At 45.1% G+C, this 17,156-nt stretch overlaps 2 protein-coding genes across 3 annotated transcripts; one reads left to right on the top strand and one right to left on the bottom strand.

The window, feature by feature from the left end:
- The first annotated feature begins 339 nt into the window (after window positions 1-339).
- LOC133886026 (HVA22-like protein a) lies at window positions 340-4,525 on the top strand. Of its 2 annotated transcripts, none has more exons than XM_062325742.1 (6): window positions 340-591; window positions 2,047-2,073; window positions 2,181-2,303; window positions 2,871-3,114; window positions 3,421-3,896; window positions 3,976-4,525. In XM_062325742.1, coding segments are annotated over exons 1-6 (927 nt in total). In that variant the 5' UTR covers window positions 340-535; the 3' UTR covers window positions 3,977-4,525. The 2 variants fall into 2 exon arrangements, with proteins under 2 accessions (XP_062181726.1, XP_062181725.1); XM_062325741.1 differs by having other exon boundaries at window positions 3,969-4,524.
- A 2,495-nt stretch (window positions 4,526-7,020) lies between these two features.
- On the bottom strand, window positions 7,021-15,763 carry LOC133886474 (uncharacterized). Its single transcript, XM_062326166.1, has 4 exons — window positions 15,664-15,763; window positions 8,161-15,570; window positions 7,951-8,034; window positions 7,021-7,630 (listed from the first exon to the last, which is right to left on the bottom strand). Exons 1-2 carry the CDS (start codon window positions 15,761-15,763, stop codon window positions 14,600-14,602), a joined length of 1,071 nt encoding a protein of 356 aa, XP_062182150.1. The 3' UTR covers window positions 7,021-7,630; window positions 7,951-8,034; window positions 8,161-14,599.
- Between the last annotated feature and the right edge of the window lie 1,393 nt (window positions 15,764-17,156).

Consider the following 17,156-nt stretch of genomic DNA (forward strand, 5'->3'; position numbering starts at 1 on the left):
TTCTTATTTTACCTCTATCAATCATACTTTATCTTATTATTCGTGTAACTCAATACTAATTATATAAAGAACATTGTGATCATAAAATATTTTATCAATAATTGTCTAAATCTATGTGATTGATAAAAATACCAAGTATTACGAAACAAGGAGTACTTAGGAGAGACGGTCTGTAACACTCGAAACAAGCTAAATATCTACGTGCTTTATTTGCCCCCAGAAAATTACTAGTAATAAACTGCATGGCACTAGTACGTTAATAAAATAAATTCCAGGGGTTACCTGCATAATCACATCCTCTGTATCCGTGCTGGTGCTCTGCTGGGTCTCTCGTCGTCTCGTCTTCTCCACTCCACTCCACTCCACTCCACCGCACTTTCCTCTCCCGTCTTTGCTCCCCTCGAGACCCGAAGAGCAGCGAAAGGGGGCAAGAAAAAAAGCGGCAGGGTTCAAGAACGCCGAAGCCCTTCGGATTCTACCGCAATCTCGTGCAGCCCCGGCTCTCCACAGCGACGATTCGAGGGTGGACAGAGCAATGGGCTCCGGATCTTTGCTCAATGTTCTCGCCAAGAACTTCGACGTTCTTGCGGGGTCAGTGCTTCGTTGCCCGATTCCTTGGTTTCTTTCCATTGCTTTTTAGCTCTTTGTTCGTCGCTGAAATGGTGGCGGTAGCAATGGCCCTGTGTCTGGTCGTGTGATGCGTGAGCGGTTTAGATGCTTCGCTGCTCGGCATTGTTGAAGTAGTCTTTGTTGCTCGTGACATGTGTACCGGGAGTTTGCATTGGTCGAGACTTAAAAACGGGCGCCCTTGGTTGGAGACGAGCGCAATGGCTTAGTTTTTAGTCGGTGTCAGGTTTGGAAAAATCATGTGGTCGAGTAGAAATCCTTCTTGTTATGGTTCAGTTTTCACCTGTAAAATCTTGCTTGTGAAATCTTGTGCCCCTGAATCGGTTGTGTATTTCGGTGTATATTGACTAACTGGAGCGCCATTTTGTAGGAATGCTTGCATTTTGCTGTTGGAATAAAGGGATTTTACCTTTTCGAACTCATTTGGTAAAAAGAAAAAAACTTGCTTTGGAGGTTTCGTGATGTTCATCAGTGTGTTTGGGCTTTGGGTTTTGGAATGACCATTTATTTGGGTCTTCATAAGCACATTTCTTTTTTAGATCTGACTCACAACTTTTCTGAATGCTAACCCCTGCCCGGAACCTAAAGTTAGGTTGTGATGCAGGAGTTGGCTTCGATGTAGTTCACCGCGTCTGGATTCTGAATGTGTAGATCAGCTGTTCAGTTCTGTCAGTTACTACTTTTTTCTCAGTCCTTTATAAAACTGGTTGCTTTTAGATTTGTAGTTTTGATAGTGCATGTAATTGTAGGTAAGTAGGTTTGTGAGTCATTCCACTTTCCAGATTAGTTTTTTGTATTCCCTTGTCCGTCTGATCGTTTTGGATGTTTCACATTCCTTTCCATGCAACAGATTAGGTCACATGGGGAAGAATGGCTTGGCACAATCTGGTGCTGTTTCTTATAATTTAGTAGATCGTTGTTTATGTTGCATAGTGATCATGATGCATTTTAAAAAAAGTATGTCCTTTTTGAGACCAGATCTTAGTGTGAAGTGTGAACCAATGTGTGTTAGACCTAAGTACACTGAATTCCATTTGTTCATGAAGCTAGTGTCACATCCAGTATTGATACGGTGATTCATGTTGCTATGTAGGACTAGTGCTTGCATCTTAGACATTTCTTGATGCTACTGTGTTGTGACACATAAAAACCTATTTAACAAAGGAAACAATTCCAATCTTTTGTTGGAAAGGAAACATGCACAATCTACAACGTGACTAGATTTCTTGCGAGTTATTCATTTCTCCATTTGTTGGGTTAACTGATGATTTCTCACTACTTCAGTAGATATCTACCAGGCTCTTGTTCATTTCTGAATTTAGCATTCCTCTTTTTAGTCCCAGCCTCTGGCTCATATGCTACTATTATTAAATCAAATGTGTATGCTTTAAGGTTAGTTTATCTCTTTTTTCTCTGCAGGCCTTTGGTCGCACTGGCTTATCCTTTGTAAGTTGCTCATAATTTGTACCGTGTTGCTAGAAACTCATCTTTTATTATGATTATTTGTTAATGGTAAAGCACAAATGTAAATTAAGTGTTATTACAATTTACAGGTATGCTTCAGTTAAGGCAATAGAAACCAAATCTCCTGTTGATGATCAACAATGGCTCACATATTGGGTCTTGTACTCATTAATAACACTGTTTGAACTCACCTTTGCATCAATTATTCAGTGGTAAGTACTGCTGTGATTATTCATTGTGTAAGTTGGAGATTCTTTTAGGCTTATTAGTTGCAGATATATCTCAGTACTTTTGAACAAGTGGGACATATATATTAGCATTAGGCCATTTACACTATGAAGTCCTTATACATATTACTTTGCTAATCCTTGAAGCTAGATTTTGGTGCGCTTTCTGTAAGATAAAAGTACAGACTGCAGGCTGTTCCATTTCAGTGCAGACAGACTGGAGTGTCATAAATCAGGCTTCACATACTTATTTTTTAATTGATTAAAAAGCTAAATAGTTGCAGTGTAGATTATAATTCAGAACCAAACAAAGAAATGGTTAGTTATGTATTTTCACTTTTTGGGTGTTCAACGCATCCATGTGTGATGGAAGGTTTACCACCTCTGGTCTAAGTTTCAGGATCTAGTGATTTAGTGATTATATTTGTAGTTATCTGAACTTTTGTATCTGATCTCAGAATTATTGGTTTTAGCTTGCACAAATGTACTACAGGTTTTAATGGTATATTACTCACTAAATTCCATGGTTTTTCCCATGCTTGATATTCACAGCCTTCCTTTCTGGCCCTCAATGAAATTGATCTTTATTTGCTGGCTTGTCCTGCCTTACTTCAATGGTGCAGCCTATGTGTACCAAAATTATGTGAGACCTGCCTTTGTAAAGAACCAGATGGTCAACATTTGGTATGTCCCTCAAAAAAGGGGCCTTTTTGGCAAATCTGATGACTTCCTCACAGCGCTTGATAAGTTCGTTGAAGAAAATGGGACTGATGCTCTGAAGAAACTGGCGAACAAGGTACATGCACCTTATATATATCCCCACTTAACAGCTTTGATAATGCTTACTTTGAAGTCATTTTGATATTTGATGCTTACGTTGTTGTAAGTCTAAATCTTGATGGTTATATTACATACTCTCTCAGCTAACTCATTTATACCTGTGATACTAATTCAATTTTACTAGTTGAGCTATGCTTTCTCCTTAAATTTGAGTAGTTCCTTTGGACCATGCATTCATTAATTTTGAACATACCAAGTTGAGAAAATCCTCCTAATGACAAACTTGTTTTCGCCATTCTAATTCTCTTATTCTATATTTCAGGCTGGCAAATCATTTAAACAGTCAGGGAAATCATCAAAAGATTCGAAAGAATCAAAATCATCATCGAAAGAATTGAAATCATCAAAGGAGTTGAAAGAACCAAAGGCATCAAAAGATACAAAACATCCCAAGTCACTGAAAGATTCAAAAGAGTCGAAGCCATCAAGGGATTCAAAGTCACCTAAAGATTCTAAAGAACAGAAGAAGACATTGAAAGATTCGAAAGAACTGAAGAAAGCACTGAAAGACTCGAAAGAACAGGAATCACTGAAAGATTCAAATGAACATAAACCAAAGAGCAACAAGCGTGTGACGTTTGCTGAGGTGGATTCTGAAAAGGAATTCAAGGCCTCTAACAGTTATTGGCGTCCATCCTCTGATTATCACAGCATGTATCCGGAGCAAAATTTATGGACTAGCAGCTTCATGATCTTCGAGGACGAAAATACTTACTGGAATCGGGGCCCTCTGGACTGGTAAACCCTGAACTCATCTAAACCATCAAATGAACAGTGATTACCGTGTTTTGATCATTGCATTTCTTGTAGAGTTCAGATCAAATGCATCCAGGCGGAAATGTAGCTCAGCTGTGGCAACCTCCATCTGCCGTTTCGCTGACTTGTCAGCATGTAACATATTTGTCCGACATATACCAGTAGATGAGTAGTGTAGGGATCTGCAATGTGGGTGGGTGGTGAATTGGTGATGCTGTTTTGAGGTGGTGAATCTTATTAGCTAGGAGAATTTAGACGGTAGCAGTGTATTCTGATCCTATCTGGTATCTGGATGTGTTGCCTTTGTGCCGCTTCTATTTGCTGCATTTCCAGCACCTTGAGTATCCCGGTCGTACCCTGCTCCAAAGATCCCTAAATCGTGTGGTCTAGCAGTAAGCAGTGTCATAGACAACACCTTGAGAATCACCAGCAGAGATGAGCACTTTCAGGTCTTAAACCATTTAGGGTCACTAGAAACAATTTAGTTCTTCTATGGTTGAGAAGAATCCCTGCATTCTGAACGAGGTCTCCAGGAAACCCTCCAATTCAAACAGGCCCTTTGGCCAGAACATCGTGGAAAGAAAAAGAAATAGAAAAGGTTTATTTTACTACACTCCAGTTTTGATGACATTTTTTCCGCATAATTCTATCCTCCAAAGTACCCCAGTAACAATGTATTGGGCTATAGCATCTAAAAATGAAATATTGGGCCATAGCATCTCAAAATGAAGTATTGGACCGTAGAGCGTATTGGGCCGAACCTCTTCTCCCGGCCCAAAATGGCATGATTGTCTCCTGAAAATTTAGTAGTGCAACAATGCTCTCTGATGCTCAGCTCCAACTACACCTGCATGATACCATAATGCAGACATGATGCTACTCTTGGTGATCCTTTAACCCTTTATATTGTCAAGTTGCTATCCTTTCTGAAGGCCAATTTAAATTTCAGAACTTTTGAATCACTGTGTAGGGTAGGCAAATTGTCTGCATCCCCTCATTCATGGTGATGGCTGAGTCTGAGAAGCACATTGACCTGTCATTAACATTTGACAAGCCCATTCGGTGGAGGTCCCCCTGGTAAGGTGAAGAGAGAGAACCGGAAGGCAAGTGCCGGTGGTGGCGGTGGCGAGGAAGAAGACGAGGAAAGAAAATATAGTTGTTTATTGACATGTAATCATCGTAAGATGTTACTTATGTTAGATATTTTTACTTGGTTTGGATGACAATCTAGATTTTGGATTAATGCTCCGCCATAGCTAGCCAGTTGGATTGAGTTTTTTTTCCGCTTCTTTCTTTTGCCAGGTTGCCGTGGCCATCTTTCTTTTGTTTGGTCTTTTTTATTTTTGGACTATGTGCATCCGAGTTATGCAGAAATCATAGGTGAACTCTTACGTACTCATATCAATTTGATGTTGCGATAGGATTCAATAAAATTTTATTTATCGAAAATCGTAAGATGTTAAGAATATATGTGGTATGAGTACCTCAGCCTGAGACCCGCAGCTGGTTGCCTGTATGAGGTTTCAGAATTTCAAAAGGTTGTCCTTCAGGGGTGTTGTATATGTTTATCGTCTTTGGTTTCGCCTTGAGGATTTCTGTACAAGTATGCAACTCCTGAATACAAGTCTCATGCTCCAGTTGCTTGCTGTGTACTTGCTTGAAAGTTGGAATATTGTTGCACTACACTGTATGCTGTCAAATGTGTTGACGTTGACACCTTGACTTCAGGTTCAGACACCAATGATGCATTCCTGCTTTATCACTTCAACACCTACTAAAAAAATAAAAAGCACTCCCAAATTGCTGATGCTATTATCAGGTTGTCTGCTCTTTTCAACTTCCTACTGTATTCTGATGTTGAGCTGCACAAATGAGCATTCTAATCTATTGATTTCTCTGATATCAGCCTGCAGTAAAATATATATATGACTGCACCATACATGAATTACTGGGAACTGTAAGAAAAGGAGATTAACCATACAGAAAAAATATTAGAATACTTCCCCATAAAAATAATTGGTGGTAGATCATCATCACACACTGGGACACACAGGATGGCCGCAATGCAAAGAGCACAAGCCAGGCCACCATGCTTGCAATTTGCCAAGTTGCTGCAGCCGGTGCCAATGCTGCTGAAGCACGCATCATTTTCCAACAGGGAAAGTTCGGTGACCCTCCTTGGTGTGATTCTCATGACATGGACTCCCTCACAATCGTCCATTACCTTCTCTTTTTTTCTTCTTTTTGATAGGACACCACAGGTGAGATTGTACCTCTCACAAAACTCGAGTCGATGTCAGCATCGCCCTTTTTCTCGCCCTTTTTTCCTTCGCCAACTAACCGCAAGTAGTGAGAAGTGTGTGCCTTTTGCAGGTTCTCGGAAAAAAATAAAGAACAGGATTTGTCTTTCGTGGCACCAAGTGCCATGCAGCATCCACACAAGAACCTTACACTGGCTTTGTGAAGACCACCTAAAATTACTTTTTGAGGTTTTGCAGGATTCACTTGTAGGACTCGGTGACCATGGAATTCCTGTGTCTCAACTACCATCATCTAAATAAAAGCCTATGATATCAAATGAATGAGCACTATACAAGTTGGCTTAAAGATATCTAAATGGATACACAATAAGTTGGCTTGTTTCAGTTCTCTCAAGGATGTGCATAGGGCAATAGAAACAATATGTTAGGCCATGGACCAACGCCAAATATAATATAAGGGCAAGAATGTCTCATTTCGGGGAGACATTTAGGGCCCTTTGGGTCATAAATTCTCAAATATTAAACAGTGGAAATTATTTCCTAGGAATATTGGATGGGCATAGATAGAAACAAGGAATATCAGATATTTTTTTTCGAAAAGAGAGCAGGAGCTCTGCCATTCATTAAAGAAAAAGAAGAGAAGGAATATCAGATTTGGAAGGACATTCAGAAGTAATTCTTAAATAGGTGGAACAGGTTGGAGAAATTGGAGCATGCTAAACAGGAAACAAGTGCAGTGCTTAGATAACAAAATAAGAAAGACGAAAAATATATATCTTGATCTATGTGCAAATATGCAACCTTCTAACAGATGGAAGAACAATCCATCCAAATAACTGAAGCAATGATAGCCGCAATAAATTTGCCAGGTAGAAACCACAGAGTATTTTTTTTACAGGAAAACAGTAGGGGAGTCCCCTACGGTTGTATAAGAAACCACAGAGTTACAATCTATTAAGACCAAGGATTTCTTAGAAAAGGAAAAGGGGAACTACAAAAGAACAGGGGACATCAATACCACACCATCTAGCATTTTATCAGTTTTGATGCAATGAGCACTCTATTATGGACCACAACTCCACAAGGGAACTGCAAAAGGCACAAGATGCCTACCTACTTGTAATTGCTGCCAATGCAAGAGCACCATTTTTCCAACAGGTAATGTTCGGTAACCTGCAATCATGGACATGACAGCACCAAGAAAGTAGTAAACTCACGACAAAATTGCGAAGTCCCAATCAGCATCATCTTTCGCTTTGAACAGCATATGGCAAGTGAAGAATACATAGCACTGAGACAGGCCTAGTCCTGAGGCGAATTCAAATGCGTCTGGCTCAGTTGGAATTTGACATGTTTGGTGATGCTTTGTCTTCTCAAAGACAGGTGCAATATCCACAGAAAATATTTGTCACGTCCTTCAGCCCGGTGAGTTGATCTAACCTTGTAGATTGTGACCTGAGAAAATTGATAGGGGGAACACATCATTGGACTACAAGCCAACAAAATATAGACACATCATGACAATAAAGCAGTGACATTAGCAACTTTATGCTCCAAAATAGGTGTGTATCAAGAACAATATAGGGAAGGACAAATTCCTTAGCAATAACTTTATGCCCCATCTTGCTTTGGAGGGGAATTTCTAAAATGCCCAAACAGAAGATTTACATCATAGCAGCTGTGACCCAATTGGCTTTCAATCGTGTAAATATGAAGCTTTTACCATTGATTCCCCCAGCATAGATTATCCATAATGCTGAAGTTTTGATACTTACCATTGATACCTTCATCACCAGTAGCCACCAAGACAGACGCAGCAAATGGAGTGGTTATGTTGGAGATTCTACCAAATAAGAATCCTGCAGCACATGAATGAAAATATGGAATGAGGATTCTCTGGTTAAACTAGTGAAAAGAAAAAAAAAATCAATGGCATGTAATTCAAAGAACATCTCCATCATCAAATTTAGGGAAGAATTTGATACTTTTTCAGAGGCTTTAGTTTGTCCTTTCTGCTTCTGGTTTTTTTGGTTCTCCAGGTGAGACACGATTCCATATAATTGTTCCATGCTTTAGTTTGTTCTCCACAGAAATTATCCCTAGTAAAGAAGGCACTTCCTCTTGATCAGCAGGAAGAGTAAATTATAGATATATTATCCCAATCAAAAAACATGAGCATCAACTTGGCATTCTAGAAGTTGCTTTGGGGGTAGAGCTGACCAGATTAATGCCAACCACACTTCAATAATACTGTGTTCAAAGAATGGGAGACAGATAACTGTAAAGTTGCTATTTGATGTCAAACCAATAGAATCTGCAAGTCTGCAACAGCATATATACCAAAAAAAAGGGGGGGAATTATGTTACAAGGCACCAGATGAGGAAAAAAAAGAAAGCAAACACATCATTAAACTAAAATGCCACAGCAAGCAGCATAATTTTTAATGGAGTATTGACAAATCCAACTTTAAATACTTAACATCGATAATAAAGGTAAATGGCACCAGACTGGTATTTTTTCTGAGATACAGGAGATAAGAGATATTTTACCTATACTTCAAATTGGCATATTTACTTCTGTACTCTTAAAATTGCTTACATCAGCACAATTTAGCACTTGAGATATATGAGCAAAATGTCCATACTGGTGCATGTGCTGTACAAAAGCATTTTTTTTTTCTCGAACGCGAAGGATAACTGCGCATCATTATATTAAGGAGGAAAAAGTCCAAAGCGGACCAAATACAAATGCACACACACACAACTCGAACACAACACAAACACAAAGACAGAAAGAACACCGAAACACCACGCCTCTGCAGGGGGTTAGAGCAGCCTGATCTCATCACCAACCGTACAAAAGCATAGCCAAGACTCTTCTAAACATCAAGGCACAAACTATTCCAAGCAATTCTCTGAATGTAGTGGTTTAGAATAGCTTAGTCTACATTTCAAGACCAAAAAGGTGGAAATTTACATCGTCCTATAGAATATATAGAAAGGGCATCTTGAAATTTGAGCAACAAGTTGCAACAGGAGTGAATGTGGAATATCATCATAACATATCATAGCCATCAACAAGTACAATGTACTGTAGTATTTAGCTGTAAATTTCCACATATAGAGATGTCAAAATTTTGAGCTACTTAACCAAACAACTTTAAGCCAAGAATGAATCATTTTATAGTTGCATTGTTGTATCATTTCCAAAGCAAATACTAGTGCCACACGCCTCACCTTGTTTAACTCAAACTTTTTTTTTTCTCGAACACGCAGGAGAGCTATGTATCATTATATTAAGATAAAGAGCCAACGGTATACAGAGTCGTACCAACGGCCAGGTTAGTTACAACAAGCAGACGCGTCTTTTACAATGAAAACGACCTCCAGCAAAACTCTCTGAGTCCTCAACCTAATAGAGAACGCAAACCCATTGCACCCGCCGTCGCCCAAACCCTGGCTTCGTCAAAGATGTCCTGCAGCAGCTTCTGCACACAAGGTCGATCTCCATCGAAAACACAGCGGTTTCGGTGTTTCCAAATAGACCAAGCTACGAGGTCCACCAAAGTACTAAGACCCTTACGAGAATCCTTTGGAGCACGTTGTGTACTCTCCGCCACCAGTTTTGAAATCCTAAATGGACTCCATCAGGTGCCAGCCCCTGCAATCCAACCTGATGAAGCACCTTGAACCACATCTCCTGAGCAAACACACAGTCCATAAGAAGGTGCCCCATTGTTTCATCCTCCTGGTCGCACAACGGGCAAGCCGGTAGGTGCTGAAGACCCCTGCGCACAAGTCGATCCGCCATCCAGCATCGATCTAAAGTGGCCAACCAGATGAATATCTTGACCCGGCGCGGCGCCCAGGTGTTCCAAATTCTTTTGCAAGGTTCAAACTCAATAGCACCCATGAAGAAACGTCTATAGGCAGACGAAGTCGAGAATTCACCGGTGGCCGACGGCGTCCATACATGCTGATCAGGTTGGTTGTCATGGAGAATCATCCCCTGAAGCTCATCCCAAACCAGCAAATAATCAAACAGTGCCTGAACTGAGAGATCCCCTCGGATGTCTTGGATCCAGGCTCGATTTTGCAGGGCTTCATGAACCGTTCACTTGGCAAACGCCCGCTTCTTCACAAAAGGCATTGGAATGAGCCGGAATGCTGAGAGCCACCCAAGGTCGATTTGGCTGGGTTTTCTGCAGCCAAAGACATTTCATTCTAAGCGCCCAGCCTAGCAAGACGAGGTTATGGATGCCGAGTCCACCTAGTTCCCGCGGTCGACATACCCGCTGTCATGCCACCGCACAATGACCACCTTGCACATCACGGCGTCCCCTCCATAAAAATTCCCTCCTACGCTTATCTACAGCCTTAATCACCCATTTGGGCACGTCTAAGGCCAAGAGAGTGTAAATGGGAGTCGCCATGAGCACTGCGCTGACCAGAACGGAGCGACCGACAGTATTAAACAGCGCCGCCTTCCATCCCGGTAACTTATCATCAATTTTATCCACAATCGGCTGGAGGTCTACCTTGGAAAGTCTGCTGATTGAAAGGGGAAGCCCCAAATAATTGCACGGAAAATTCACGACCTTGCACGAGAGCTCAGAGCGGACGGTGTCTAAATTGCTCTCCTGACATTGAATCGGAATCACTGAGCTCTTTTGCATGTTAGTGTAAAGCCCTAACGCCCCCCCCCCCAAGCGTTGCAAAATGTGTGAGGCGACGGACATATCCTTGTCCGACGGGTGGCAGAAGAGGACCACATCATCTGCGTACATCGACACGCGATGTCCAATCTCCCTGTTGGTCAGCGGTTGCAAGAGACCCTCCTCAACCGCCTTGGCGAAGAGGGCATTGAGGACATCCATAACCAAGATAAAAAGCATCGGAGACAACGGGTCACCCTGACGGAGCCCTCTGCGGTGCAAGATCACGTTGCCTGGATAGCCATTGAGTAGGACACGAGACTATGAGGATGCCAACAGAGTGCACAAGATGCTCCTCCACCGAGTCCCAAAGCCTAAATGCTCAAGAACCTCAATCAAGAAAGGCAAAGAAACAGAATCAAAGGCCTTCGTGATATCAAGTTTGAGAAGAATCTGGGCATCTTATGATGATGGAGATACTTGGTCATCTGTTGGACGAGGAGGAAATTGTCATGTATGCAACGACCCCTGATGAAGGCACTTTGGCTCACGGAAACCATCGTCGATAGTTTAGGCGCAAGGTGGTTCGGCAGGATCTTAGTGAGAAGCTTGGCGAAGCTATGAACCAAGCTTATGGGTCGAAAATCTTTTACCTGTTCGGTGTCAGGCGCTTTCGGAATTAGAACCGTGAGGGCTGAATTGAGAAGGTAAAGGTTCCTGCAATCCCCCCATGCACCGCATGCAGCGCAACCATGATATCTTCTTTGATCACCGTCCGACACTCTTTATAGAAACGACTCGTAAATCCATCCGGTCTCGGCGCTTTATCCGACGGTATCTGTCTAATCGTGTGCCACACCTCCCACTCGGTGAATGGGAGCTCCAACACATCAAGATCAGCTGCGGAGGGGAGGATTACAGTGAGATTTAAAGTGAAGCTGCGCTGGTGTGGCGTGCCAATCAATTTGTGAAAATATTCCCAAACAATCTTCTGCATGTCATCGTGGCTGGTCAACACAAGATCATCAACCTTAAGCCTGGCAACGTAGTTCTTACGATTGCGGAACCTCGCATGTAGGTGGAAGAAGGACGTATTTGCATCCCCCTCTTGAAGCCACGTGAGGCGCAACCGAGAGCGCGCTATGGTGCGTTGGAGGGAAGCAAGCGCAAGACAGTGCAATTTCAGACGGCGGCGCAACCAGTCTTCCAAACAAGAGAGCACCCTACTGTCTTGAGCGATGTCGAGGCGATGTAGCAGTTCCCTTGCCAGATGGAGCCGAGAGGATACACTGCCGGTTGTGTGCTGCTCCAGGCATGCAAGGCACGGTTAAGGTTGGAGAGCTTAGTTGCCAAGCGAGACAGCGTGCACTGGTTCTGGACCGGAGCTGACCAAGCCATGGCGACAGCCTCGTGAAAGCCAGGAAGCTGAGGCCAAAAAACACTCGAAATGGAATCGCGACTTTCTAGAGCGAATGACCCTGAGACACAGAAGAAGTGGGCAGTGGTCCGATATGCCCACGGTCGAACTTTGGAGGAGACAGTCCGGGAAGAGCTGAGCCCAATCCGTCGTGCAAAAAACCCAGTCGAGATGTACCAACGTCAGTGCAGAGCACTCATTTGACCAAGTGAAACGACGACCTAGAAGATCGATCTCCTGAAGCTCAAGACCACCCGGTAGACGGTGAAAACGACCCATCATGGCACAGTCTACATTTGCGTTATTTTTGTCAACCGCTCTATAGATCATGTTAAAATCCTCAGTGACCGCCCAGGGGCCCAAACAACCGGTGCGCACATCACGCAACTCTTGCAAAAACAAAAGCTTCTCCACGTCAAGCTGGGGTCCATACACACTAGTAAACCACCAATGTATGCCATGATCACCCACAAATTGGACATACACGGAGTAGGAGTCGACCCAGGAGGAGGTGGCAATGCAAGAAGCTCCTTTCCATGCTAAAAGGACGCCTCCTCGCGTCCCAGAGGTAGGCAACGCGACGAACTGATCAAACACCGGCCCAAGGGCGGAGAGGATGATCGTTGTAGACATAATGGAGACCTCTGTTTCCTGTAAACAGACGATGTTGGGCTTCATCGCATTCACAAGCTCACGTACGGAGTTGCGACACGCCTGCTTATTAAGGCCACGAACATTCCAAACGAGGATGTTTTCAACATTCATAGTTAAATGATTAGAGACGACCACAGGAAACAACGAAAGGAATTCAACATCCAGTGGCAATGAAATCCACTGTCCTGACCTCACACTCCTCCGGCACCATCCAACCGAAGAGTGCCGCTAGAGCTACAAGGTGTGCACGAGAGAGCGGGTTGCTGAACAAACACATGTATTCATCTTGTGCCTCCTGATCGACGCATTCCCCTTCAGAGAGAATGCCCAGTTTCTTCATTAAGACCAACTGCGCACGACGGACAGCATTCACCTGGGGGGCACGACCATTGCTTGCCAAGCGCCTGTTACGGCGGTTGGGGGTCGCCAAAGAAGTTGATTTGCTCTGGTGCGTGGTGGGAGGCGACGCCTCCAGCAGCGCTGACATGCGAATAGCTACCCGATCAAAGAACTCATCCTCAGTCGTCCGTGACGGGGACTGCGGCGTAGATGCATGGGCTGCTGACGAGAATGCGCCTATGATAGACAAGGGTGCAAGATTTGGGCGGGTAGACATGCGCTGGTCGGGGTGACGACACTTTTGCGACCAGGGCACACTCGCTAGCATTGTCCAGCAAGCCATCAATCTCAATGATCTGACGGACCTTGGTGGAGGGGGGCAACAGACGAACCCCCCGAGGGCTCGAGAGCCCGTCCAAAGCAGCCCAACCCAAGAGAGTTGGGGGTGGCTTAGAAGAAGGGCCCAAGATAGGAGGAAAAGCCAGGGCAGACCCAGAGAGGCAACCATCCTAGATCCCTCGCAACCCAACTTCCGGCGTGGCCTGAACCAACAAAGGGGCAAGAAAATCAACCACGAGGCTCGAAGGAACTGAGACGTTGTCATTTGGCAAGTCCTCGGAGACCACAGAACCTGGCATGTTAGCGGAGAAAGAGCAGTTGTTTGGCGATGCCTCAGAAGACAACAGTTCACAGGCCAAGTGTTCAGAAGTCCTCACGTGAGTGACCGGCGTCTGGTCCATCATCACAGGGCTAGCTCGCGACCAAGAGGCCTCCAAGAGCATGGGGTCCCAGACCAGCGACATGTCACCGTCAGGGTGTCGGAATATAGCGTCGAATAGGTTTAGGCAATGCGGGAGATTAGGAACAGACACACTCTCAATGAGCATGGGGTCGAAGGATTCCGAGAATGGGTCCCGATGGACCATGAGGACAAGTCTTTGCAGCGTAGAGGCATGGGCCGCCGAATCCTTTTCCCCGGCCAGAACGCTTTTATCTGCAGCAGGCTCTTTTTGGGAAACAGGTTCTCTTGTTCGAACGACCAAATTTGAGTGGGCCCAGCCTGGACCAAACCGGAGCAGACACCGGCGGCTAGCCAGACCGCCCCAGAGCTCCCGACGAGAGGATCGAAGTGTCGCCAGCGCGGCCGCCGAAGAACGAACGCCACGTCCCAGAGGAACCTGCTGCGCCCCCACCACAAGGGCCTGCGTCAGCACCCTCTGGTGGCTCATGAAGCCTCGTACGTTTTGGCAAAGGCATGGACCGGCCATGCTGATCGAACCCTGGGTATTCGTCGACATCGTTATCCCAGTTATCCGATGAGGTCCCGCCATCGAAGGAGCCAGAAGGCAAATGCCAATCCTAGACTTCTATGAGATGAATAGCGACCTTGTAACTGAGGCAAAGTTGCTTGGAATGAATGATCTCATCTGGGCGCAAGAAGAGGCCAATGTCAACGAACTGCTCCACTGGTTCCGGCACTATCAGATCAACCTCCTTCGGGATGAGACCAGGGTCTGCACACCAAGCGACCACACGAAAGCAGGACAAGTCATCCCTGGCCATGGTGTCCGGCGTTAGGATCAGGCTGGTGCACGAGGAGCTGAGAATGCGCTCCACGGTGGAAAGGTGCCACGCATGGGTCGGGATCCCTCTAGGCTTAAGCAAAACGCGGAATAGCAGGGATCGCACGTTGGCCAGCGATTGTCGTCCCCACGGCCTAAACTTCAGCTGGAACGGTGCTCCGGAAGGCATCGCAGAATGGAGCACCAAGTCACGGGACGCCGAGCTCCGGAAGACGATCAGGACATCCTCGAGGCAACCTCTGTGGACAGAGAAATCCTCCCCATTGACCCCAAAGGAGTACGTTAGAAACGACCTAACTTGGCTCCCACGTCCACGAAGGGCCGAGTTCCAACTACGAGCGCCACGAGAGCGTGCGCAAGCCTGGCCTCCTCCTGAACCAGGGGCTCGGAGCGGGGGACGAAGCAGAGGTGCAAATCCAGCCGATGCGCGAAATCCACATGAGTTGACGCAGAGGCCAAAGGAACCGAACCGAAGAACTGCGGTGTTGACGGCGGAGACTCGGCCGCACAAATGGCCGGTGGCGAGAAAGAACGTCCCGTGGACTGTGACGCAGCAGATGGCCTTGGGGAGGCATCTATGATCAGCCGAAGCTGGGAGGACGAAGGTTGTGGAGGCGGTGGGGCATCCCACGGGACAGCATTGGAGGAGAGCGACCAGCAGCCTGGAGGTTGGGCGGTTTCGACCAAGGTGCCGACGGGGAGCGAGGACGCTTACACTGGTGTGCACGGTGTCCCTCCTGCTGACATCTTAAACACCGTGATTGGTTACGGCAAGCGACCGCGACATGGTCCATGGCAAGACAATTGAAGCATCTTCCAACCAGGTCTGTCGGTACTGGCCTTGAAGGCGGCGGCGGCGGTGGGCGTGGAGAACGACGCCTTTTCTTCTTGACAACCTGTTGTCAGCCACCCTCCACGACAACCGAGTGACCTGGGGCATGGCAGGCAGGCTGCAGATCCAGGCCCTGCGATGGCGGGGTCTCATGAACAGGAAGACGCAACTACTCCGCACGCCGGGTGGCAAACCAGAGCACCGCGGAGGGAGATGTAAGGTCATCGCGGCGACGGCCCGACGGAGAGTCCCAACCTTTGGCTGCCTCCAGGTAGGTCGGCAACTTGGCAAACGACGGCCTGTCAGAGCACGCAGATGGCAGGGGAGAAGGGCTGAAGTTCAGCCACTCAGGAAGTCTCTGCTCATAGGGCGAACTTCCATCCTTCCCGGGACTGAACGGGGTGGCAAGAGCGTTTAGGGTGGACGGCGTGGCCGGAGTGGCCGACGCCAGGACTGGGGGGATCTACCATCGACGCCGGAGCTGAGGTGGGGGTTGGCTGGGACGGGTGGGGTGGGTGTACAGACTCGGAGCGCTCACTCATTGTACGGACCAGGACCGGGAGCGCTCACTCATTTCTCTGAGAATGTGCAAACAAGACTATATCCTTGTCAGCCTGAATTATATTGTGAATGAATGTGCTTCACCATATATTTTTCAGCATTTCATGTCAAAATACTTCATAGCAATGACAAAGAAAGAAATGCTACTAAAGATATGTTATAAACTTTTCTACCACAGGAGCTAAAATGATGAACTAACCTACAGTTCATTTGAACCATATTTTGCCCCAACTTAATGTATTCCAGTACTCCACAGCGCTGAGCAGCAACACAAACTGGCCCACAATAAGTTACCACGTTGAGTCATAGACTACTTGCATGTAGCATTTATGTCAAAATGAACTTAGGGTTCAAATAAACTATACCATTGCGCTACTCGATGCTGATTGGGAATGTTTTACACCTTGATCACAAAACTAGAGATGTCTTGACTGTTTAATGAACCTACATGGTTAAATAATTTTAAGTGTAAACCTTCACAGTTCAAGAAAGCTTTAATGTGCTGAACTCACCACATACCACTGAACCACCAAAATGGTTCAATATCATCCACATATGTTTTGCTCTTGTTTAGTTTGGTTTCCCTTTTCCTCTTGTACAGTTTTCTTTCTCTTATATATATATATATATATATATTACTGCAGTAGGGGTCTCCCCTACTGTTTCCCAGGTCAAAAAAAAATATATCATCCACATATGTTCAATATTAATTCAATTCAGTCAACAGTAAACAATGCAACAAATGCATGACATCTGCTGAATGGGCTTACATATGTGTGTCTGATCTGTGTCCCCTAAGAAACCTCACACAGATGGCAATCATCTGAAACAGTACAATTGTGCATACAAACATCACTGTGGCTTGGTTTACCGTGATCATGTCATAAAGAGTTGCACATCCTCCTATTGATTTGGCTATATTTGAATCGGAAATTCTACA

Source organism: Phragmites australis, chromosome 12 (assembly GCF_958298935.1).
Source record: "Phragmites australis chromosome 12, lpPhrAust1.1, whole genome shotgun sequence".
In the NCBI taxonomy this organism is placed as follows: domain Eukaryota; kingdom Viridiplantae; phylum Streptophyta; class Magnoliopsida; order Poales; family Poaceae; genus Phragmites; species Phragmites australis.